At 44.2% G+C, this 24,395-nt stretch overlaps 1 protein-coding gene across 9 annotated transcripts in view; it reads right to left on the bottom strand.

Moving 5' to 3' along the window:
* Window positions 1-2,021: 2,021 nt before the first annotated feature.
* The window catches only part of AUTS2 (activator of transcription and developmental regulator AUTS2), a 504,556-nt gene continuing 482,182 nt past the window's right edge, over window positions 2,022-24,395 (bottom strand). For 6 of the 9 annotated variants that reach the window (XM_060756936.2, XM_060756935.2, XM_060756937.2 and 3 more), the window contains 10 exons: window positions 23,258-23,302; window positions 21,007-21,102; window positions 17,585-17,656; window positions 17,386-17,415; window positions 16,940-17,011; window positions 15,153-15,294; window positions 14,924-15,001; window positions 12,672-12,755; window positions 8,542-8,764; window positions 2,022-6,484 (listed from right to left, as the gene is read on the bottom strand). In XM_060756936.2, the coding sequence (XP_060612919.2) occupies window positions 5,263-6,484; window positions 8,542-8,764; window positions 12,672-12,755; window positions 14,924-15,001; window positions 15,153-15,294; window positions 16,940-17,011; window positions 17,386-17,415; window positions 17,585-17,656; window positions 21,007-21,102; window positions 23,258-23,302 (2,064 nt within the window). In that variant the 3' untranslated portion in view covers window positions 2,022-5,262. The remainder of the gene's footprint in view (window positions 6,485-8,541; window positions 8,765-12,671; window positions 12,756-14,923; window positions 15,002-15,152; window positions 15,295-16,939; window positions 17,012-17,385; window positions 17,416-17,584; window positions 17,657-21,006; window positions 21,103-23,257; window positions 23,303-24,395) is intronic. The other 3 variants (XM_060756940.2, XM_060756938.2, XM_060756941.2) reach the window with 2 other exon arrangements.

Genomic DNA, 24,395 nt, shown 5'->3' on the forward strand with positions numbered 1-24,395 from the left:
CTTACAGCAACCCAGTTGTAGTTGTAGTAGTAAGAGCAGGCCTTCCGAGAAGAGCTTCCTGGCAGTGCTCTAGCCTCATCTCCTATGTGGACTGGCTTCCTATGGTGTGCTCTGTTTTCCTCTGGTGGCAGCATCTCAGCAATGCAGCATGAGTTTCCCAGGTACTCTTTGTATTTTGTTACATGAATTGACCTCCATGTGGTATTTCCCCTCTTGAATATTAGTATGCAATTTTGACAAAACAAAGGAGATGGGATTGACTGGAACTGGCGGTCCTGGACTCTCATGGCTGCATTCTGTCACCAGAATTCAATACAGGATCTTCATAGAATCAAAAGGGTTATATCACACTGCCAAGGGAGCCCTATGGCAGTGGTTCTCAACCTGTGGTCCCCAGATGTTTTGGCCTTCAACTCCCAGAAATCCTAACAGCTGGTAAACTGGCTGAGATTTCTGGGAGTTGTAAGCCAAAACACCTGGGGACCCACAGGTTGAGAACCACTGCCCTATGGGGAGGGTGGCCCTAGAGGCAGGGGACTATGGAGAAGCTAACCATAGGTGTCTATTCACAGTCCGTCTGTGCGCATTCAGAAGAAGACCTACAAGCCATTCTAAACACCTTCGCAGAAGCATACGAGAAGCTCGGCCTGTCATTAAACATCAAGAAAACCAAAGTCCTCTTCCAGCAGTCACCAGCCAGCCCCTCTCCAATGCCAGAGATACAGCTTAATGGTGTAACTTAAGAAAATGTTGACCATTTCCGCTACCTTGGCAGCCACCTCTCTACCAAGGTCAACATCGACACTGAAATACAACACCGCCTGAGCTCTGTGAGCGCAGCATTTTTCCAAATGAAGCAGAAAGTGTTTGAGGACCGGGACATCTGTAGGGATACCAAGGTGCTTGTTTATAAAGCTATTGTCCTCCCAACCCTGCTCTATGCCTACAAAACGTGGACTGTCTACAGACATCACATGCAATTCCTGGAATGATTCCATCAGTGCTGCCTCCGGAAAATCCTGCAAATCTCTTGGGAAGACAAGCGGACAAATGTCAGCGTGCTGGAAGAAGCAAAGACCACCAGCATTGAAGCGATGGTCCTCCGCCATCAACTCCGCTGGACCGGCCATGTTGTCCGGATGCCCGACCACCATCTCCCAAAGCAGTTGCTCTACTCCGAACTCAAGAATGGAAAACGGAATGTTGGTGGACAGGAAAAGAGATTGAAAGATGGGCTCAAAGCCAACCTTAAAAACTCTGGCATAGACACTGAGAACTGGGAAGCCCTGGGCCTTGAGCGCTCCAGCTGGAGGTCAGCTGTGACCAGATGTGCTGCAGAATTTGAAGAGGCACAAATGGAGGGTGAAAGAGAGAAATGTGCCAAGAGGAAGGTGTGTCAAGCCAACCCCGACTTGGACCGCCTTCCACCTGGAAACCAATGCCCTCACTGCGGGAGAAGATGCAGATCAAGAATTGGGCTCCACAGCCACCTACAGACTCACAAGAATTCTGATCCTGGAAGACTATCCTACTCGGCCAACGAAGGATCGCCTAAGTAAGTAAAGTAAGTAAGGTGTCTATGTATGATCTACTTTTCTAACAGACTACAAACTTACCTACAATGAAGCAACAAATGTATTTTTGGATGTTTAACAGCTGGAGGTCCTATGGGGAAGCAGACCATTGGTGTCTCTGTTTCAGCTTAGTACACCAATACATGGATGACCTGCTAGTGGTCGCTGGGACCGAGACATGGCAAAATCACCAGACTGACTTCTATGCTGTGTTCCCAAGTGTGCCTTTTCCTTTGGATGCCCCAAATTATATTTCCCCCAACACTACTCTTGGATGACGTCCGTCCCCTTTTACCTGCAATCCCACTGGCTCCATACTGATCCTGTATCTTCCATCCTCATTGCAATGGTTGGAATTGTGCTCGGACATTGTCATGTGGGCCACGAGTCCTGTATCAATTATCTATCCAACTGGTCCTGATCCAAAACAAAGAAGGGCCTGACCAGTTGAGTTCACATTTTTTAATAACATGGCACAAATTTACATTACACAAGTCTTTGCTCATGAGGAAACATGCTGTGGATTGCTTGTTGCTTCAGGGTTGGTTGTATTTTTTTTCCTTCTCACATAGGATCTAGAAAGGACTTTTATTACACACAGGAGTAACAGCAAAAAGATTGGTATATAACAATTTCTTTACAATATTGAAAGCTATCGCTACAGTGCCGGCATACATTTGCCCCCCAGGATTCTCTCCTTTCTCTCGTTTTTTTTGGGTAATTTTTTTGTCTTTTTCTTAAAAATCAAAAAACACACTGCACAACATCTGGAGTTCACAAAATCTGAAGTTCACAACTAAAACTTTTTTTAGTTGACTACTAAAATAGATTTCTGATCATTAGAAACAGCTGTCTGTAATTAGACTTCTCTTTGTCAAAACAGGAAAACGACTTGAGATATCACTTTAATACACTAGAAGACCAATGGAACTAATTCTGTTTTATTCCATACACATATTTTTTTTACAATCCAGTAGTATGCAAGGTTAAGTGTATGCTTTCTGATAAAGTCATATTTTCTCCAAATAGTTTCAAAACGGTATGCAAACAGAAGTTCTGAAAAAGCCAAAACAATTGTAATGTTCTTATAAAATTAATATTTATATTTTATATATATTTATATTTATATATATATTCATTTCCCCCGTGTGGTTAGGACAAGCTAGACTAGACATTGTAAACAATTATGTAAAAATTAAAAATTAAAAAAAGCATCCTGTAATTGTTCTTCCCCAACATGGCACCTCTCAGATATGTCCGACTACGACTCCCCTACTCTCAAGAGTCAGTCAGGATGGGGATGATGAGAGTTGTAGTTGAACACACCCAAAGGCTCTTGTGATTGACTGCATTGTAGCAATATTAATGTCCACTGTTTCATTAAAAAAAACTTTTAAAAACCCATGCCTACTAGTCTTAGATTGTTTAGGAGTGTAGGGGAAAATGGGAAGAGGGGGAATGCGCGGCTGTTTCCATCCCCAAATTTAAATGATACCCCATATCCTCTGATGCCTCCAAAGAGAGCTACAATGGCACATAAAACCCAGAAGTCATGTCTCCCTAATGCATGGCATTTCCAAACTACAAACATTACTATGACTATTATACCTGGTTGCAAGCGGTTACTCAACTGAACTAGACTAAGAACCTCCAGAAAGGGGAAGCGACTCTATGGTGGCAAGCAAATGACAACAGGTTGGTTCCATTGTAAGAAATGTCGTTTGCAGAGGGTCCTTTGGGTATCACCAGATAGTTGCAGGACTGCAACATCCTTGGACACGGGAGGACAGACGAGTGGGTGACAGCAATAACGCAACTCCCTAGATCTTGCGGCATCTGTGGGACAGTTCGTACCTCCTTCCCAGTACCAAAATTGCCAATGTTTATGGTGTTTAAGTGAAAACAACATGTATAGTAGAGTCTCACTTATCCAACATAAGCGGGCCAGCAGAACGTCGGATAAACAAAAATGTTGGATAATAGAGTCACCTACTGTTACCCGTCCAACGTGGCACTAGACACCCAAAATACTAACAGAGACTCAAAGAGTTAAAGCAAGGCAATGCCCTAGGGCTAGAGAGGCCCAACAGGAAGTGTCCGGATGCGGAAGAGGAGTGTGGAAATCCCTGAGGGAAGGAGGGAGGACACTTCCGCTTCTGGTCCTGCCTCTTTTCCCCCTTTCCTCCCTCCTCCTCGTCTTGCCTTTTCACTTATTGGAAATGGAAAAAGTTGGGGAGCGCTCCTTTAATTGAAGGGGAAATGCTGGAGGAAACAGGGGTGTCGGATAAGAGCGTTGGATAAGATGGAATGTCGGATAAGCGAAGGTCAGATAAGCGAGACTCTACTATAGTTTAAACGGCGTATGTCAGAAATGTTCCAGAAGTTAATGTAATAGAGGGGCGGAATATTGCTAGAAGGCCAGTTATACAATTTCCTGTACCAACCAGAAAACTATTCTGTTCTATTGACATGATGTGACCGGATCGGGCATGTTTCAAGACTGTACATAGTTATTGTAAATAAAGTAGAGAGAACCGCTTTCGTTGAAAGCTGATTTATGGAGTTCGTTTGAACCGTTTATCTTCGTACCTTCAAGACAGAGTCTGCGGAAGGTCGAAAGAGTTGAGATAAAGGCATCTGGTTGACGATCGCTTTATCTCAATTACCTAGCAAAAATACCTATAACGCTTGTATTCCAAATCAGAATAATAGAATTGGAGTTCACCACTGATTCCAATGGGCCATCTAGTCCAACCGCCTACTATGCAGGAAAAGCGCAATCAAAGCACCCCTGACAGATGGCCATCTATTAAAAAGCCTGAGTTAGAGAGTTCCACTATTGAACTGCTCTGCTTCAGGTCAGGATGTTCTTATGTTCAGGTGGAATCTCCTTTTCTGTTGTTTGAACCCAGATGGAATCAACTAAATGCCGTACCAGTCGTGTAAAAAAACCCCACTAGCAGACGTTGATACCAATGTTGTGTTTGCGGAATAGAATCCTATTCTTAGGATGGCTTATTTCTTATATATATAAAAAAATACGTAAGAGAGAGGTGCGGGTTTGTTCAGGGAAAGTATGACTTTAAGCGAGTGGTTGAGTGTATCGACAAGGCTCCGTTTGAGTGAAAAGAGGCTTTCATGAAAAAGCCGTAGAATTCATTGCATAGTTGAAGGGGTTTAGCTGTCTTAACAAAAAAATAAGAGGCGCTGCAGCCAACGGAGTGCGGTGCTCCACGTAATAATTAAAAGTCTGCAAAGAGCACAGTTCAAGAAGTATGAATGCATTATGTTACTTAGCGTCTTCTATTTTACATATTTACAAAGTAAAGCTTTCATCTTACCCAGTTTGCATATATGACCCAATCACCCAGGAAATAACATTTCAAAAGAAAGAAAGAAAAACAAGCTCCACTCTCGGTGGGAAAACAAACTTCATCTCGACTTTGAGAAAGAAGGAGAGAGAAAATTAGAATTTTGCCTATTTGTAACCAAAGTATTGGACTCAAAACCTTTTGTTCAAAATGATAGAAAAGATGCAAACTCGCTTCCAACGTATCATATACAACCCAAGGAAACAAACCAACCTACCACGTGCCTGGATGTATGCGTTTTGTACAGCTGGGCCATAACCAAAGTCTACATTTATCGAGTAAGAGACTGGAGAGATTTCCCGCCGAAGAATGTCCTCTTATCGTGCTTCTATGTCCTTCAGTGTGTGGGAGGGCGGCCTGTCCCGCATTTCTGTCGACAAAGGGGTAGTCCTTCGCGGAGAGCTCGGCCGAGGTCCCAGAGTGGAAATTAAAGGGGGAGGGGCACTCAGAGCTGCGGTAGGGGGCGTTTTGTTGAGAATCCCGTTCGGGAGTCCGGACGAGGGGCTGACTCTGGGGTAGTGCATGCTTGGGAGTCCTGGGGTGAGTAAACCTGGATGGGGTAAGTGGCCGTCCAGGGCCGCTGGGTGAACTGAGTGGAGCCGCACGTGCTCGTAGTCCTCTCGGAGCATATGCAGCCTCTCCCGCTCGTCCAGGTGAGCCCCCCGCTCGTGCTCGCGCCGAGGATCGATGGAAAGGGCAGGGTGGTGGTGATTGTAGTCGTGCGGCTCTCGGTCCCTGAAAGGCCTCTCCGCGTCGTACAGCCGGGGTGCCGAGAGGCGGTGCAGCGGGTCGTTCCTCAGGAGGAACTCTCTCCCTAAAGGGTCTCTCCGGTGGAGGTCCAAGTCTCGGTAGGGGTCTCTCATGGGATCCCAGTGGAACGACGGGTAAGGGAAGCGTTCCCCGCCCGGGACAGGGCTGATCCCCATGAAAGGCGTCATCATGCGAGTCCTGTCCAGGCCGCTGATGCTGTTCATGGGATGGATCCCGGTCACACCAACAGTCATAGGCATAGAGACCAAGGGGCCTGGGTGGACGCCAGATGTGGGCACTGGTAGTGGCTGCTCTGACGGTCGATGAGGCTGCGGCGGTTCAGGCGGGATATCATGGTCTTCCTTCCTCTCCTCCTTCACTTTGATTTCACTGGATTTCTTTAGGTTCTCATACGCGGGTTCAGTCTTCTTTTCAGGCTCCCGGCTAGAGGTGCTGTTAGGTCTGGTGTTCTCCGCAACCGGAGGCCGGGTGTAGGGTGAAGGCACCCTAGATGCCTGTTTAGACTCCTCCAACGGCCTGCTCTCATGAGTTAGGCCGTCTTTGTCCGAAATGTAGTTGTCCTTGACTTTGTGCTCATCGGTGCTGGCATCCTTGCGAGAGTCAGAGTGTTCCCTGTCCCGCTCTTTGTTCTTCTCTTTCTCCCGGACTTCGGGGTTCAAGTGACTACTCCGGATCTGCTCAGCTGAGCTTCGGCTATGTCCAAGGGAGCTCACTGAATGAAGAGGTGCAGGTGAAGGATGGCTTGAATGTCTCTTCTCAATGCTCTCCCTAAACATAGCAAAGAGCATAAAGCCATTGAAGCACTGCAGCAGAGTATTCCACATTGTCAAAACTTTGCAAAGTCCATGCTCAATTGTTGTCATACATCAGTGGCTCTCAACCTCTGGGTCCCTGAGTGTTTTGGCCTACAACTCCCAGAAATCGCAGCAAGTTTACCATCTCTTAGGATTTCTGGGAGTTTAAGACCAAAACATCTGGGGAACCACAGGTCGAGAACCACTGTCACACATAAAGATAGCAACCAGGAGCCATCCAGATGTTGGTGAATTCCAGATTGTGGTCAGCAAGGAGGTTCCCCACTCCTTCTAGAACAGGCTCGCGCAACCAGGTGTTTGGGACTCCAACTTCCAGAAGCCCCAGTTAGCTTGTCCAATGGTCGGGAATTCTGGGAAGTCCAAAACACCTGGATGGCTACCGGTCATGCAGGCCTATTCTAGAAGGTTCCAACTCTTTTATTTTTCAACCATCCTTCTACAAGATCTTTTGGTTCTAAAACAAGCCTCTATAACAGTCCTCCATATTAGACAAATGCTTTGAAGCCAAGCATGCAAATCAAGATATGTAAGTGGATTATGATGTGTAAATGGTTCTCACAGCTAATCTATATACAGGCAGACCCAAGTTACAGACATCCGACTTACATACAAGTCCTAGTTTAGACTGGAGGTGAGACCACAGGAAGAGACAGGAAATCTACCCCTAGGAACAGAACCAATTCCTTTAAGTGTTATCCTGGGGGAAAGTTGTTTCCATTGAAGCTTTCTCGTCAATCCTTGTTTCTATAACAAGCCAATTTTTTTTTTTCAAAATCCAATTGTTACAGGGGCAAAAAGGAAGGGCAAATCTTCTGAATGGGCACAGAAAGCAAAACAATTGTCACAGAGTTGTTGGCCCTTCCCTATGCTATTCAAAACCCACTTACATATAAATTCATCATAACAAACCATGCCTGTAACTTGAAGTCTGCCTATACATTCTTATCTGGAAATAAATCCAATGGGCCTCAATCTAGTGTGAAAATTAAGGCTGCAGAACTTAGTATGTATGTGAGGGAACTGCACAGGATTGAAAGATTGCATTTCATCATGTATATTGTTGCATTTTCCCGCCTTTTGACATCAAAAAGGGGGTGCGACTATTACATGAAGAAAACAAATCTGCCTTTGACCCTCTCTTTTCCATTGTTATTTTTTAAAAATAAAATACCTTACCTCCAAAAGGGGAGGAGGAGTAAGAATGCTCCAGCCTTAAACAAACAAAAATTTTGGTGGAGGGATTTTTAAACTACAGAGCCATTTGGGACTGTTGAAGGCTTTCATGGCCAGAATCACTGGGTTGTTGTAGGATTTTCAGGTTGTATGGCCATGTCCTAGAAGCATTCTCTCCTGACATTTCGCCTGCATCTGTGGCAAGCATCCTCAGAGGTTGCCACAGATGCAGGCAAAACGTCAGGAGAGAATGTTTCTAGAACATGGCCATACAACCCGAAAAACCTGCAACAACCAATTTGGGGCTGATTCTCCCTTCCTTCTTTATCTGAAAGGAAGGCAGTTTAAAAACTGTAAAATGGAGGTCTCTGGAGCTCCACTTTTCTCTCCTCCTTCCGTCTTAAGGATCCAAGTTCCAGAGACCTCCATTTTAGGTTTTTAAACGGCCTTAAGGGCTCGGAGGGAGGTGAGAAGTGTGGGCCAAACAAATGAGACAAAACGAAACGGATAGTGATTCCATACAAATGCACGAGACAATTTCATTGTTCTTAAACTACCTTGATTTGGGATAAAGAAGAAACGAAGGCAGGATTTGCCCCAAATGTCTCTGCGACTATTATGCGAGGAAACAAATTCAATTTTCAACACCTCAAAAACCAAGGGTGCGACTGTTATGTGGTGGCGTCTATTATCCAATGAAATATGGTGCCTTCCAGATCACAACACTGCAATGGCAATGGCAGATCTTGAAAGGACTGGTGGACTAGTTCTCTCGCTCCCCAGGGCTGCCTTCCCCATCCCTCTCATCCCTGATGCCTAGAAAGCGTTCTTCCATACCTTTCTTTGTCCTCTTTATTAAGAGAAGAGTCTCCTTTATCTAGATCTCTATCTCGCTCATGAGCTGCCGCAGAGGTACTGCGTTCCAGCTCACCTGGCTTCAGCCAGGGCGGAGGGGTCGGGAACGAAGGAGGAGTTCGGTGCAGACGGTTCCAGGGCTCATGAGGGTTGCTAAAGCTCTGCATACTGGGGCAATCCTTGTGGCCGAACATAGCGTTGGGTGCTGAAATGGCGAAGTGGGTGGGAGAAAGTGATACGCTCAGTTGACGGTACTTACCAATCAAAATCAATGATTTTAATTTTTTTACAGCACTCAGAGTTTAAAATGAATACATGTTATGGATCGCTGGAAAAGGAAAGGAGATTAATAAATAAGCATTAGCATTTAGCGTTCGGAACAGGAGGAAGGCAACTGATTTAACTTGAGTGTTGCCATATTTTCTGAAGAGGACCGTGTCTGCAATCACGGCGTCTTACAATCAGTAACTGATAACAACAGGATCTTCGATGGCAGAAAATGACAACAGGAACATAATAATAATAATAATAATAATAATAATAATAATAATAATAATAGAAACTTAATTCTGAAGGAACATTTTATAGGATAGTGGGAAATGAGGCACAATATGTAAATATCCCAGAGTAGAGATTGACTTTATGAAATAACAAGACAAGACTTTTTTTGTGTTGTCGAAGGCTTTCATGGCCAGGATCATTGGATTGCTGCGGGTTTTCTGGGCTGTCTGGCTATTCTTGTTGTTGTCGAGTACAAACCAGATGATATGCAATGTGTTGTTGTGAGTTTTCTAGGTGTATGGCCATATTCCAGAAGCATTCTCTCCTGACATTTCTCCTGCATGTATGGCAGGCATTCTCAGAGGTTGAGAGGTCTGTTGGAAATTAGGCAAGTGAGGTTTATATATCTATGGAATAATGTCCAGAGAAAGAACTCTTGTCTGCTTGAGGCAAGTGTGAATGCTGCAATTGTGCCTGTAGCTTAGCAGGCCTCAGTCTGTGAGATCTCCGTGGAAGAAGGGCCTCAGTGTGTTCATAGGCCTCAGTATAAGAAGGCCTCGGTGTTAGTTCGCCTCAGTCTGAGAGAGCCCTCAGTGTGAGAAGGCCTCAGTGTTAGTAGGCCTCATTGTGAATACGCCTGATGTGAGAAGCTTCGGTGAGAGAAGCCCCAGGTTATAGGGCATCATGTGTGAAGGCTGCTGTGTGTAAAAAGCTACTGTGTGAGCTCCTGTGTAACTTGGGTATGAGAAGAGGCTCTGTGAGAGCTAAGCTGTTTATCTGCATGAGAAAGAAGCCCAGCATGGAAGCTGTTCAACGAAGGAAAGTATAAAGAACTTTGTGTTATTGAAACCTTGTTATTGTAAATAGTGCAGCCATATTATTTTGCTATAAAAATGGCCTCTTATGGAAGAAATAACATTGGACTGTGTGTTTTTGTTCTTTTATCACTTTTGACTACTGGTGCTGGGTCACATTGCTGCTAATAAGTTACTCTGCTGTACATTTATGAGGAAGGTATTTTGTTAATAAGTCCACTCGCCCAACAATGTAAAGCTCACTTGGCTAGTTTCCAACAGACCTCACAACCTCTGAGGATGCCTGCCATAGATGTGGGCGAAACGGCAGGAGAGAATTGCCATACAGCCTGAAAAACTCACAGCAACCCAATAGATTTTTTCTTTAATTCCATTTTGTGTGGTTTTTATAATGTTTAATATTGTTTTTATGAGATTTGTAAAGAACTGCTAACACCTTGAAAGGTTCTGGAAAGCTGCTTTAATCACTAGACTGAAATGCTACCATTGATCATAGTTTCTGGATGTGGGTGGCGGGGACTTGGTTTGACAACAATAGAGATTGCGAGATCTAAAAGAGCAATGCACCATCACTCACTCTCCATGGTCCCCAATTGTGTTTCTTTCTGCTATCATTGCTGCCGCAAAATTCATTTTGGTGTCACCGCAGGGGAGGGGAAACCACCCAAACATGCTTCTTGTAAGTCCAGTACGACCTGATTTCTTCTCTTCTGCTTCCATCCATTTGGTCTCATGGGTCATGTCTCTTTCCTACAGAGCTTCTGTAAACTTTGGCAGTAATTTTAGAGCTCTAGATCAGCGTTTCTCAACCTGAGGTCAGGACCCCTGGGGGGGGGGGGGTCACAAGGGGGTTTCAGAGGGGTCGCCAAAGCCATCAGAAAACAGATATTTCTGATGGTCTTAGGAACCCCTTTGGCAGAGAAGGCTGAAGATCTGTCCACCTGTCCTTCTCTTCCTTTTTTGGAAACAGATGGTGAATCGTCCCACCAAAAGCCCTCCTCCGCTGTTATTGGCTGGCATCTCAGCTAAGTAGAGGGCTGCTTCTGAGACTCCAACCAGGGAGGAGAGAGCAGGCATGCTCGCATGTGCAGATGAGGGAGAGGGTGAGTCCCTTCACGCATAGGGGTTCTGTGTGGGAAGTTTGACCCAATTCTATCGTTGGTGGGGTTCAGAATGCTCTTTGATTGTAGGCGAACTATAAATCCCACCAACTACAACTCCCAAATGTCAACATTTATTTCCCCCAAACTTCACCAGTGTTCATGTTTGAGCATATTAAAGTATCCATGCCAAGTTTGGTCCAGATCCATCATTGTTTGAGTCCACAGTGCTCTCTGGATGTACTGTATATACTCAAATATAAGCCGAGGCACCTAATTTTACCACAAAACACTGGGAAATCTTATTGACTCAAGTATAAGCCGAGGGTGAGAAATGCAGCCGCTACTGGTGAATTTGACAGATGGCCACCCAGTCTTTCTGTCATTCCCCCCCCCCCCACCCCTCACGGAGCACGAGCTTTCCTCAGCGGTGGCAGAGGAGGGGGGGAGCCCCTGCGGCAGGCTTTTCTGCAGGCTTGCTCTCCTTCTTCCTTGTCCCATGCGCAGCCACGGTGGCAGGGGCAGCAATGGGAGGAAGCAGAAAAGCCGCGCATGGGGCGAGGGGGGAGGGGAAAGTGTGCACCGCTCCCCTTCCTCTCTTGCTGCGCACTCTCCTTCTTCCTTGTCCCATGCGTGGCCACAGTGGCAGGGGCAGCAGCGGGAGGAAGCAGAAAAGCCGCACGTGAGGGGAGGGGAATGTGCGTGCTGCTCCCCTTCCTCTCTTGCCGCGCGCACCTTCTTCGGCGGCGGACGCAGGAAAGGCGCGCGAGGGAGAAGGGAAAGGTGTGCGCCTTTCTCTCCTCCCATGCCCTGTGCGTGCCTTTACCGCCACTGCCGAGGAAGGCGCGGACCTTTCCCTTCTCCCTCGCGTGTCTTTCCTGCCTCTGCCGCCAAAGAAGGTGCGTGCGGCAAGAGAGGAAGGGGAGCGGCGTGCACTTTCCTCTCCCCCCTCGCCCCATGCACGGCTTGTCTGCTTCCTTCCGCCGCTGCCACCGCCACTGCAGCCATGCATGGGACAAGGAAGAAGGAGAGCAAGCCTACGGAAAAGCCTGCCACAGGGGCTTCCTTCTCCTCTGTCGCCACCGAGGCTGCCGAGGAAGGCTTGCTTTTCCTTCCTCCTCTCTCGTTCCCTGACCTGAATATAAGCCGAGGGGAGGTTTTTCAGCCTGAAAAAAAGGCTGAAAAACTCGGCTTATAGTCGAGTATATATGGTAGGTGAACTATCACTCCAAAACTCAACGTCAATGCCAACCAAACCCTTCCAGTATTTTCTCTTAGTCATGGGAGTTTTGTGTGCCAAGTCTGGTTCAATTCCATCATTGGTGGAGTTCAGAATGCTCTTTGATTTTAGGTGAACTATAAATCCCAGCAACTACAACTCCCAAATGACAAAATCAATCCCGCCACAACCTCTCCAGTATTCAAATTTGGGCGTATCGGATATTTGTGCCAAATTTGGTCCACTGAATGAAAATACAATATCTGATATGATATCCTGCATATCAGATATTTACATTACAATTCATAACAGTAGCAAAATGACAGTTATGAAATAGCAACGAAAATAATGTTATGGTTGGAGGTCACCACAACATGAGGAACTGTTGCAGCATGAAGAAGGCTGAGAAACACTGCTCTAGATGATAACCTAGAACCGAAGCCCAACCCAGCCAGGGCTGGAGGAAAAATTACTCACTAACAGCAGGGTTCCCGAGTCCCCCGAAGGCATTGCTGCTCACAGCTGCGAGACTGGTGAATGTGGTGGGCCGATTAAAAGTCTCTGAAACCAAACGGAAAGATGCTAATGGGAAGGGCGTTTCCTACGACGGAGGACTATTGATTGCCATAAGCGAGTGTGTTGCGGGTTTATTCTAAGGAGCCCTTTCTATAGTTCTAATTCGATATTATACTCCATGCCCACAAATGTAAGGACAAGAGGGGCCATTCTCCCTGGTTGCATTCCATTATCCTTGCACGCGATGCAACTTCTTTTTCCCTTCTCTAAGTTGGAATGTCAGCACATGCCCTAAAGAAATGCGGCTGATTTCCACAAAGCCCTCCAACATCCTCCCCATTTATTCTTGCTCTTGCGTGTTCATACAACACCCGGAAGGGGAAAATGAACATAGTTAAGTGCTAAACTGGCAGGATTTTTTTTTTGAAGGGAGGAATTAATCCTCCGTAATGAATGGTGTACAAACTTAACTCTCTACGGGGAGGACCTTCTCTTCCATCAAATCCGTTCTAATGTACATATCAGATAAAGTAACTGCCTATACAAGGATCAACCATTCTACATTCAGGATTATGTTGCTAGGGGTACTTTTTTCCTGTCTAAGGACTGCAGGACTTCCTTCCGTCCCTCTTTGCTTCTTTCCATTTTTTTCTTCCTTCCTTCCCTCTTGCCTTCCTTCCTTCCTTCCTTTCTCCTTTCCTTCCTTTCATATTTCTTTCTTCCTTCTTTCATTTTTTCCTTCCTTCCATCTTTCCTTTTTCCTTCCTTCCTTCCTTTCCTCTTTCCTTCCTTTCTTTTTTCTTCCTTCCTTCTTTCCTTTTCTTCTCCCTTCCTTCCTTCCTTCCTTCCTTCCTTCCTTCCTTCTCTTTCCTTTTTTCTTCCTTTCTTCCTTTCCTCTTTCCTTCCTTTCTCTCTTCCTTCCTTTCTCTTTTCTTGTTCCTTTCCTTTCCTTCCTTCCTTTTTCTTTCTTCCTTCTTTTCTTTCCCTTCTTTCCCTCCCTCCCTCCCTTTCTTTTTCCTTCCTTCCTTCCATCCATCTTTGCTTTTTTTCTCCCTTCCTTCCTTTTCTTCCTTCCTTCTTTTCCTCCTTCCCTTCTTTTCTTCCTTCCTTCCTTCCTTTCTTCCTTCCTTCCTTCCTTCCTTTCTTCCCTCCCTCCCTCCCTCCCTCCTTCCTTCCTTCGGTTCTCCCTTCTTTCCTTGGAACACAGGAATCTACTTTACCAATGACCTCATCCAATACTATCATCTTGCTGAAATAAGATCCATCTCTTTCCAATTTGGAAGAGATGACTCAAAACGGTCCTAACAGTTGCTTGCTGTGAGATTTCCGGGCTGTCTGGCCGTGTTCCAGAAGCATTCTCTCCTGACGTTTTGCCCACATCTATGGCAGGCATCCTCAGAGGTTGTGAGGTCTGTTGGAAAGTAGGCAAGTGAGGTTTATATATCTGTGGAATGATGTCCAGGGTGGGAGAAAGAACTCTTGTCTGTTGGAGGCAGGTGTGAATGTTGCCCATTGACCACCTTTATTAGCATTGAATAGCCTTGCAGCTTCAAGGCATGGCGGGTTGCTGCCTGGGGGAAATCCTTTGTTTGGAGGTGTTAGCTGGCCCTGATTGATTCTTCTCTGGAATTCCCATTTGCCTTTTTTTAGTGGTCCTCTTTATTTACAGATCTGATTTTAGAGTTTTTTAAAATACTGGTAGCCAGATTTTGTTCATTTTCATGGTTACTCCTTTCTGTTGACCTGGGACAATAAATATAGAGTAACAAGAAATGGGAATTTCAGACATGAATCAATCAGGGCCAGCTAACAGGTTGAGAACCACTGCTCTAAAGGGCCTAGTTTGCGGTTTACTTGAAGACCGGGTTTGCAGTAATGGACGGTCACCATGATGCCATTTAGTAATATTGTTGTTGTTGTTGATGATGGTAATAATTTCATGAATAATATTCTCATTTCCCTTCTGCAGTTGCAAACTCATCCCAGTTGTGTCTGAGTCAGGACACTGATCATATCCTACCTTTCCTCCAGAATGGAATGCAGGACTGAGAGTATTCTCAATTGGAGTCCCATCCAGGCCCAGACCAGACCTAGGCCCTGCCCAAGAAGGTGACTGCACTATATTATTCCAGACCATGGCCTGAATTGTCAGAAATGTCCCCACATATGATTGGAGCATCAACACGTCTGCTTTATAGATCAGCGCAACTTACCTAAATGGGCCGCTGGGTTGAGAAAGTTGCTGTGGTGGGCCGGGGGTCCGAAATGGGGGCCGGCGGGGTGGGCAGCGCCTACCATAATAAATTCAAAAGAGAAAAGAAAAAAACCCAAACAATTAAAACAAAGGGGACTCGGAGAACCTTTAAAAGAGAATGCGCAGCTTTCTTTGCTCAGCGCAGGCTGTGCGTAAAAAAATCACAAATTAGCCATTTGCACACTCACTGGCTGCAGAGAAGAGGGTTGAAGGTCGAGCCAAGTCATGAGGATGATGGATCGCTCCAAAGAGGCTCGGACCCGGCGGTCGACTCAGAAATTCAGGTTTCAGGCCGAAGTCCAGTTTGTGGGGATCCGACTGCATCTGCTTCTGTAAGTCAGAACAGAACAGTTGAGTTTAGGGTTGCCATATTTCTGTCCCTCTTTTTTTAAAAAAAATGATCGCTGTCTGTCCTTAACTTCTTAAAGAGTTTCTACCATCCCAATATCCTTGGATTCAGTCCTGGCTCACAGTCAATGAAGCTTAATAGTGCAAGTCTATGTTTACATTATTGCCCTGTTTCCTCAAAAATAAGACATCCCCTGAAATTAAGTAGAGGTTTTGCTGAATTGCTAAATATAAGGCCTATTTACAAAAACAAGGTTTCCATAACACAAATAAAGTTCAACTTTCACACTGGAGCTTTACACGAAGCTTTCTCATAATGAGGCCTATCTCGCACACTGAGGCCTTTCTCAGACAGTGAGGCCTACGAACACTACCCTGTTTCCCCAAAAATAAAACATCCCCTGAAAATAAGACCTAGGTTTTGCTGAATTGCTAATTATAAGGCCTACTTAAAAAGAAGAATGTCGGATAAGCAAAGGATGGATAAGAGAGACTCTACTATAATAGGGTAAAATAATGGAAATGTAATAGTAATAATAGAGTAGAATAATAAATGTAATAAATAAATATATTATGTTATTGCTTTAATTGTTTTTAAACTGTTTTTATGATGTTTAGCATTGAATTTTTGCTATTGTTAACCGCTTTGAGTAGCCTAAGGGCTGAGAAAAGCTGTATACAAATGAAATAAATAAATAAATAAAAATCAAGTAAAATAATGAAAATGCAATAATAATAAATAGAATAAAGCAATAAATGTAACAAAATAATAATGACAGAGAAAAATAATAAATAACTTTTAGGCATTTTCAGCCTAAAAAAGGATTGAAAAACATGGCTTATACTCATGTATATACGGTATGCATTGCCTGTTGTAATAACCCTTTATTCTGGTGGAACACAAGAAATGTTTCATCACACAGACACCATAAGTTCACTTGTTTGCCTCCCGGAGCTGACCGCAACAAGGAAAGCTGCCTTGTTAGTGTTCTTTAACAGTAGCAAAAAATATCTGTGCTGATTGTCTATGGTTGCCATTCAAATAATTTTCTGAATTGAATCACCCCCTGACCCCAATCCTTAAAGGCACAATACGACTGCAGATTTATGGATAACGTTGTACTCTGAAGAAGTAGAGCATAAACCAGACTTTTAAAAACTTGCTAAATAAATCTTTCCTACAAATGTCCACTATTGTATGCCACCTCTGACCTTAAACGTCATACCAGCTTGGTAAAATCAGCAAGCAGTTTATTGAAGAAAATATGTAGGCAAAGCAATAAAAAATAGCAAAAATAGTAAACATCCAATGTAGAAAATAGCCCATAAGCTTCAAAGAAAACAAGATCCACAAGTACATAAAAATCCATGAAACTAGGCAGTTGAATCCAAGAAACAAGACAGCAGGAAAATCTCATAAAAAAATCTTAAGCTTGGCAAAAACTTGGTACATGAAACTCAGAGCACTTAAAAGCAAGGCCGTGATAACGTTGACCAGACTGAGGCAACCCTAATCTCCATTGCCAACAGATCCAAGCCCACCATCAAGAACATCATCCCCATTCCCTCCAACATGAACATACAACACCCACAAGGCTTTTAAGTGTGTTATGACCACAATACTCACCTTTACTTTCTGCTGATGATGGTATATCTGCCATGCAATGTGGACATGCATAGCACACCACTTCCCTGGTTTCTATGAAAAAGAAGAAAATACAAAAACGGATGGAAATTATAACTGTAACAACAGACCAAAGTTTGACATTAAAATGTTTTGACACTGTTTTATCAATGCTGTTGCAATTTTGTAACCTGAACTGCAACAGAAGGGGGATTTAGGGAAAGGAAAGGCTGAAAGGAATTCAAAGATGGAAGCTATACCCAGGGAAGTTAGGAAGATAAGGTGGGGAGGGGGAAGAAAGGAAGAATTCCCCTCATTTGTTGCACGTTTTGACCAGCAAAACCAGGTAACCCAAAAAGTAATATGAGTGACAGAATTTCAGAGGTAATCCCCAAAGTTAACTCATTGGGAATGGCAGACTGAGGTCAAATAAGGCTTAACCTTCTTACCCGCAACATGGGCCTGAATGGATCAGTCAACTGTAGAAAGAAAGAGAGAGAGAGGAAAAATAAATGAAAATTCTGTCAATGAAACCATTCTACTGGGATTCTTGTATATGGGAGAGGGACAGGGGAGGGCTGGATGCATCTTAGAATGAATACTTAGAATTTAATTTACTTTTAGGAGTGACAAAATGATAGGATTTACCCGTGGATCTTTCTGCAGAAGGGTATGTGGGACAGCTCCAGGTCTGGTCGTGACGTCAATAGCATTCGAAGTCTGTATATGCAAAACAGACAGGTACAAAGAGTCGTTCAGCACATTAATAAGCAGGCTTCAAACAGTGTTTCATAGTACTCAAAGATCTCTTAATGTTATTACTACTAACTTAGGGACCCGGTGATGCTCCGGGTATTTGAAAAGGGCATTTATTGGCTGGGTTATTTGTCAGCTGGGTTCAGTGCTCTCTGGATAAGGGTGAACTAAAATTCCCAGACCTAAGGTCAATGACCCCAAACCTTGCCTATATGCACAGCTGGCCATGTTGCATCTGTGTGCCAGGTTTGGTCCAGATCTCACATCAGCTGTGTTCAGTGCTTTTTGGGTAAGTGTGAACTACAACTTCCAAAATCAAGGTCCATTCCAATAAACTCCTGCAGTATGTTCAGTTGGTCATGGGGCTTCTCTGTGCCAAGTTTGGTCCCAGTCCATTGTCGGTGGGGGTCACAGTTTCCCTGGATGCAGGTGAACTTTAACTCCCAAAATACAAGATCCATCATCAGTGGGGTCACAGTGCTCTGACTTGATACAGGGTGAACTACAACTTCCATCATGTTGAGTCAGGCTCCCAAATCCCTGAAGTATGTTCAGTTGCTGATCAACTCCTCTCTGTTTGCTTTTTGTCACAGAAAGGGTTAGGGGAGAGGCAGTGGGCGGGGTCATGCAAATTCCACACCAATCTAGAGCGTCAGAAAGATTGGCATGTCTGTGGTGGAGGAAAACATAAAATCTAGCGTGTAATTGTCCCCGTATGAATGCCTTCACTTGGGTGGTGGGAAGTATGGTGTTTGTGGAGGGCCTTGCCAGTTCTTGTACATTTTCATGGTGCTCACTATAACCTGCAATGTCATTGGCCATTGGTGGCTCCTCATAGGTGTGGGTTATGGCTGTTTGTAGAAGCGGGAGCCTGACTATGAAAGTGGACACTTCAGCCACATACACACATACATATTTCCACTTTTATTGTGTGTATAGATCGATCTGATGATGACAATTCATGTTTTGCAGTACTCCAGAAGCTTTGGGATATTTTTTAGAATATCTTAGATCCATTTCAGCTTGGAGCCAAGTTTACCTTGGTTGCCCTGATGGACAACCCTCATGTGAGTTAGATGAGGGAATATGACCATGATGAACCATATAATTTAGCAAATTATCACCCCAAATCTCCCCCCCCCCCAACATCCCTTAGCCATCAACAGTCACCACAGATAAGCAAAATCCTCCTTATTATGTGCCACTCTGTTCAGAGAATCTTTTAACATAATTGAGCAGGCCTTCTGGCCTAACTGTTTGTAGTTATAGTTAGTCATGGGCCTGACATTTGTCCCATTCGTTTGATTCATGTTTCCATTTTGTTCAGTCCATTTGGATGGCACAAAACAAAAAGATCCCTCCTGGAAAGAAAACGCAATCAAAACGAAAAGCGAGTGGGAGCAGGTACCAGCTCCAAGCCTGCTTTTCGGATCAATTGCCTGAGGCCTGGTAGGGCCTGCAGCTCAGCGCTGAGTAAGGAGCACTCCTTACTCAGCACTTGGCTGCAGGCCGTGTCAGACACAGGCGCGTAGTCTCAAAAACCTGCACCCAAAGGCCGAGCGCGCCGGGACCTATGGGTGCAGGTTTTTGAGACTACCCGCCTGGGCCTGGCAGTGCCTGCACCTGAGCGCTGAGTAAGGAGCACTCCTTACTCAGTGCTTGGCTGCAGGCCATGTCAGGCCCGGGCGTGTAGTCTCAAAAACCTGTACCCATAGGCCGAGAGCGCCAGGGCCTATGGGTGCAGACTTCGAGCCTACCCGCCCGGGCCTGACAGGGCCTGCAGCTGAGTGCCGAGTAAGGAGCAAATATCTGGCCTCCCGATTTCCGGAGGCTCAGACGAAAACAGATCGGGGCCTCCTCCAAAAGCCTGGACACTAAACAGATCAAGGTAAGTCCTGAATGTACATGACTAATTATGGTGAGAATTAGGATAATACACCGATACACTGATATTTGTAGACATAACATACTCTGGGTTGTTGTAGGGTTTTCGGGCTATATGGCCATGTTCTAGAAGCATTCTGACATTTCGCCTGTATCTATCGCAAGCATCCTCAGAGGTTGTGAGGTGAAAGCCTTCGACAATACATTATAACATACTCTGATTATTCTATCCTATTGTCTACGAAGTTCATGTTTGAGAACCGTGCTGTCGAGTTGCGCTTTTAAAAAGATTGTAATATTTTAAGTAAGTTGATGATTTGGTGTTGGGGTGCATTCAAGGTGTTCTGGGCCACACGTAAGGTCCCATCCCTGACCTCTACAAAAACCTTATTGTAATTCAGTGGAATCCTATGCAACACATGCACATCTATACCACAAAACCCACAAATTAATCTCTTTCTAAAATGGAAAGATTTCTTATCAGAATGGCAAAACTGCTACTTGAGAAAGTTTCATGGAATGTGATATTAAACAAATACATCTCACCCCTGTGCAGTGGATAATTTAGCTCAAAAAAGGTTCTTAACACAATGATTAGCATATATATGAGAACCTCAACTAATGAACCGCATTCTGCATATTTAAGCAGCTCAGCTGTGTAGCAGTGATAGCATGAGATTTTGACACACTGGACAAAGGTAGCTCAGATTGCGTCCATTATGTCACCACCTCACATCACTTCTCCCCTGACATCTCAAAAAGTATGATTTATTCCCCTTCCAAAGACTCCCCGTCATGCTCTGGCCCAATGCCTCTTGCCTTGGATGCTGCACTCTTGCTCTCTCAGGTCTTCTATTATCTTCATTCAGCGGCCATAATGCCAAAAGTATTTCCTTCTCTTGTCATTCTTAGTATGTGGTTCATCTCCCTAAACCCCTTCAGTAGCTTTCTGTTCTCATATTATTTACAAGCATCAAAGCTGTCCATGGCTTTCCCCTCCTTCCAGCAACAATAATTCATCCAGCTCTTCCTTTCTAAGGTCTCCAGCTATCTAAAATGCTCCTGCCTAGTTTTCTTTACTTTCCCTTATGCCTCCCAGAATATCTAAAGCAACCGCTTCTTCATTCCCTTTCAAGTTCTCCCTCAAGTCACACACACACATACACTGGAAGGTTGTGGGGAATCTACACTGATCCAATATCCCAAATGGTGCGTGAATCAGCTCTGGGGTGGCTGCAGGATGCATGGAGCTTACTCGGGTCTACAATACTGGCGCCCAACCTGGGGCCTAAAAGTTTGATTGCAACTCCCTCCCATCTCTGATCTCTCAGAGGAACAAAAGTTAGGAACCAGGTTTCTGTAATTTACATCATAATCACACACAATGCAACAAACAAGTACAAAATATATGCAACACATATGCCCTTTACCTTGGGTTGAAATGCTCCTTGGAGCGAGCCAAAAGGACCCGTCGGAGGAATCATAGGAGGGATTCCTGATACAGCCGGAGGGTAGGAGTGGAATAACTATGACAAAAAGAAGGCCAACATCAGTCAAGGACCCCAAATACTCCTCTCTCATTCTCTCTCTCTCTCTCAATCTCCCTCTCACTATATATATATATATGATAAAAGTTTCCCCTGACATTAAGTGTAATCATGTCCCGCTCTGAGGGTTGGTGCTCATTTCCATTTCTAACGCAAAGAGCCGGCATTGTCCGTAGACACCTCCAAGGTCACGTGGCCAGCATGACTGCATGGAGTGCCATTACCTTCCTGCCAAAGTGGTACCTATTGAACTACTCACATTTGCATGATTTCTAACTGCTAGGTTGGCAGAAGCTGGGGCTAACAGTGGGAGCTCACCCGCTCCCTGGATTCAAACCGCCAACCTTTTGGTTAGCAAGTTCAGCAGCTGAGCAGTTCAACCCACTGCGCCACCAGAGGGCCATATTATATATATATATATATATATATATATATATATATATATATATATATACACACACACACACACACACACACACACACACACACACATAAATACATACAAACATATGCATATAAATATTCCTAATGTCAACATGAGGTGGAGGCAGTTTATTAACTACTGTATATACTTATGTATTAGCCAATCTCATGTATACGTCAAAGGCACGTTTCAAGGGCCAAAATTATGAATTTTTTGATATGAACAATGGATAAGTTGACTTAGAGATGGACCAAAAAGTTCAGAAACAGCACCACAGCAGAGAGAATAGAGGGAGTTGACGCTCCTTTTAGGTTCTCCCAGGAATTCTAAGCTCTCGCCTTTCGCCACTCTGGAGAAGGATACGATTCCTTGGAGTCATGGTATACCATGACAGGATTAGCTGACCCTGATCTGTAACCTGATTTTTTACTAAGATTTCTGAAACATGAGCATACAGCACTCTCTATTTGCAAGGCCGCTTCCATTAATCTCTTGATGACCCAGTTATACAAAAGTCCTTATGGACTACTGAAGAATGATAATCAATGACGGGCAACAGAAAAGCTTATATGTATAACTATGAAAAGACAAAGATTTCAGCGAGAGCAGGCATACTGAACGATACATTCATGGAAAGTGAGACGACACAATGAACAAATAATGTGCCTGGCGACAATCGCTCATTCAAGAAAATGGGAGGCATATGATGCATTACGAGCCAACAGAAACACGGTGTTCCTTCAACAAGAATTTCTTATGAACCACACGATTCATGTCCCTTTGCGTCTCAGTTAAATAAATATGATTTAGTAGTACACGGTGAGCAAACCTTGTTCAAAATGGTTGGAACCAGAAGTAATCTGGATGTTTGAATACCTGTATTTGGATATGCATAAGGTAAAGGTAAAGGCTTCCCCTTGACATTAAGTCTAAGCCGGCGTTATCCATAGACGCCTCCAAGGCCATGTGGCCGGCATGGAGCGCTGTTACCTTCCCGCCGATGCGGTACCTGCTGATATACTCATATTTGCATGTTTTTGAACTATTAGGTTGGCAGAGGCTGGGGCTAACAGCGGAAGCACATGCAGCTCCCCGGATTGGAACCTGCAACCTTTCGGTAAGCAAGTTCAGCAGCTTAACCCACTGCGCCACTTTATTATTATAATAAGAATAATAACTATCATAGTATTATTGATGTAAGCTGCTTTGGGTCTCTATTAAAAGATACAAGGCAGGAAAAGAACAGCAACAATAAACGTTGTTATTGTTATTATTAATGTTTAACTCACTGCACCACCTGGGGCTCTCTCAGTCACACACACACACACACACACATATATATATACATACACACACACACACACACATAACCACACATACTGAGGCTTTCTCATACTGAGGCCTACCAACACACTGGTGCCCTTCTTCCACAAAGACTTCTCATGGACAGCGGCCTACTAAGCTCCAAACACACCTGCATTATACTGAACTGCAGCTTTTGCTGAGTCTTTGCATTCATTCAATCAGTACCAGATCAGCACACACACATCCATCATCCATATATATAATATGACATTTTAAACCAGGAAATCAGCCAAAAGCTAAAACCAATGACAAGACAAATGGACATGAATAGGAATGAGTGACACTGACTGGGTGAAGATCTTGCCACTGAAGAAAAGCAATGGATATACATTTTTGAAAACTCACACTGTGACGGTAGAAAGGGTCAACTTTTGTAGGGTATTTGTCAAACTGCAAAAGGATTGAAACACAAACTCATTATGTTGTATGATGCACCAGCTAAGTCTGACTGGCAGCCTATCTAATGGGTGTCAGCAGAATAATAACAGTAATAATAGTAATAATGACAATATCCAAGACAGGAATGACTGAAAGATGGAAAAGAGGGTCAGAAACAAATCTTTCTGTGCAAATTATGTTTGCCCTGTACTGGCCCTGCCCTCATCCATGAAATGGGGTGCATCCTCACTGTAGATTTAATGCAGTTTGACACCACTCAAGAAATTCATGTTTACTGATCTGAGGCTACATGGAGGCCATTTTTTTTGGCCTTGCCCCACAGTCCCCAAAGGCTGCATAGTCCAGCTCTAAAAAAAGTGGGAATTACATAGTATTATTTCTGAGTCCCATGAATTTGTCTTATTCTGAACATACGTTTGCATTGCTACAGAAATCTGACGCCACAAATCAATACATTCTAAACATTGTATGGGGAACATACTGCCTCTATGTTTGAAAAGGGGGATACTGGAGAAGCCCTGAAAAGCTTGATGGTGTGGGAGCAAAACTTGACCAAATTCGTAAGTATCATGTTTGCAAGAAGCACAAATACTTTTCACTGATTCATAGAATTCAAGGATCTTGGTCCTGGAGAATTGAAGATAATCACACCATAGTAATGTCTGAATTGGGTTGCTGTGAGTTTTCCAGGCTGTCTGGCCATTTTCCAGAAGCATTTCACCCACATCTATGGCAGGCATCAACAGAAGTTGTGAGGTCTGTTGGAAACTAGGAAAGTGAGGTTTATATACCTATGGAATAATGTCCAGGGTGGGAGAAAGAACTATAGTCTGTCTCAGACTGACACCTCTCTCACACTGAGGCAAACTACACTGAGGCTTTCTCATAATGACGCTTCTAAGCTCCAAGCACACATGCATTATATTGAACTGCAGCTTTTGATGTCATTGCATTCATTTAATCCTTTCAGTGCTTGACTCACATTTTTGTAATTGAAAATACCTAGTTAAGTTTTAATATTTCTGACATATATATCTGTGGAATAATGTCCAGGGTGGGAGAAAGTTCTCTTGCCTGTTGGAGG

Source organism: Anolis sagrei, chromosome 11, assembly GCF_037176765.1.
Source record: "Anolis sagrei isolate rAnoSag1 chromosome 11, rAnoSag1.mat, whole genome shotgun sequence".
NCBI lineage: Eukaryota > Metazoa > Chordata > Lepidosauria > Squamata > Dactyloidae > Anolis > Anolis sagrei.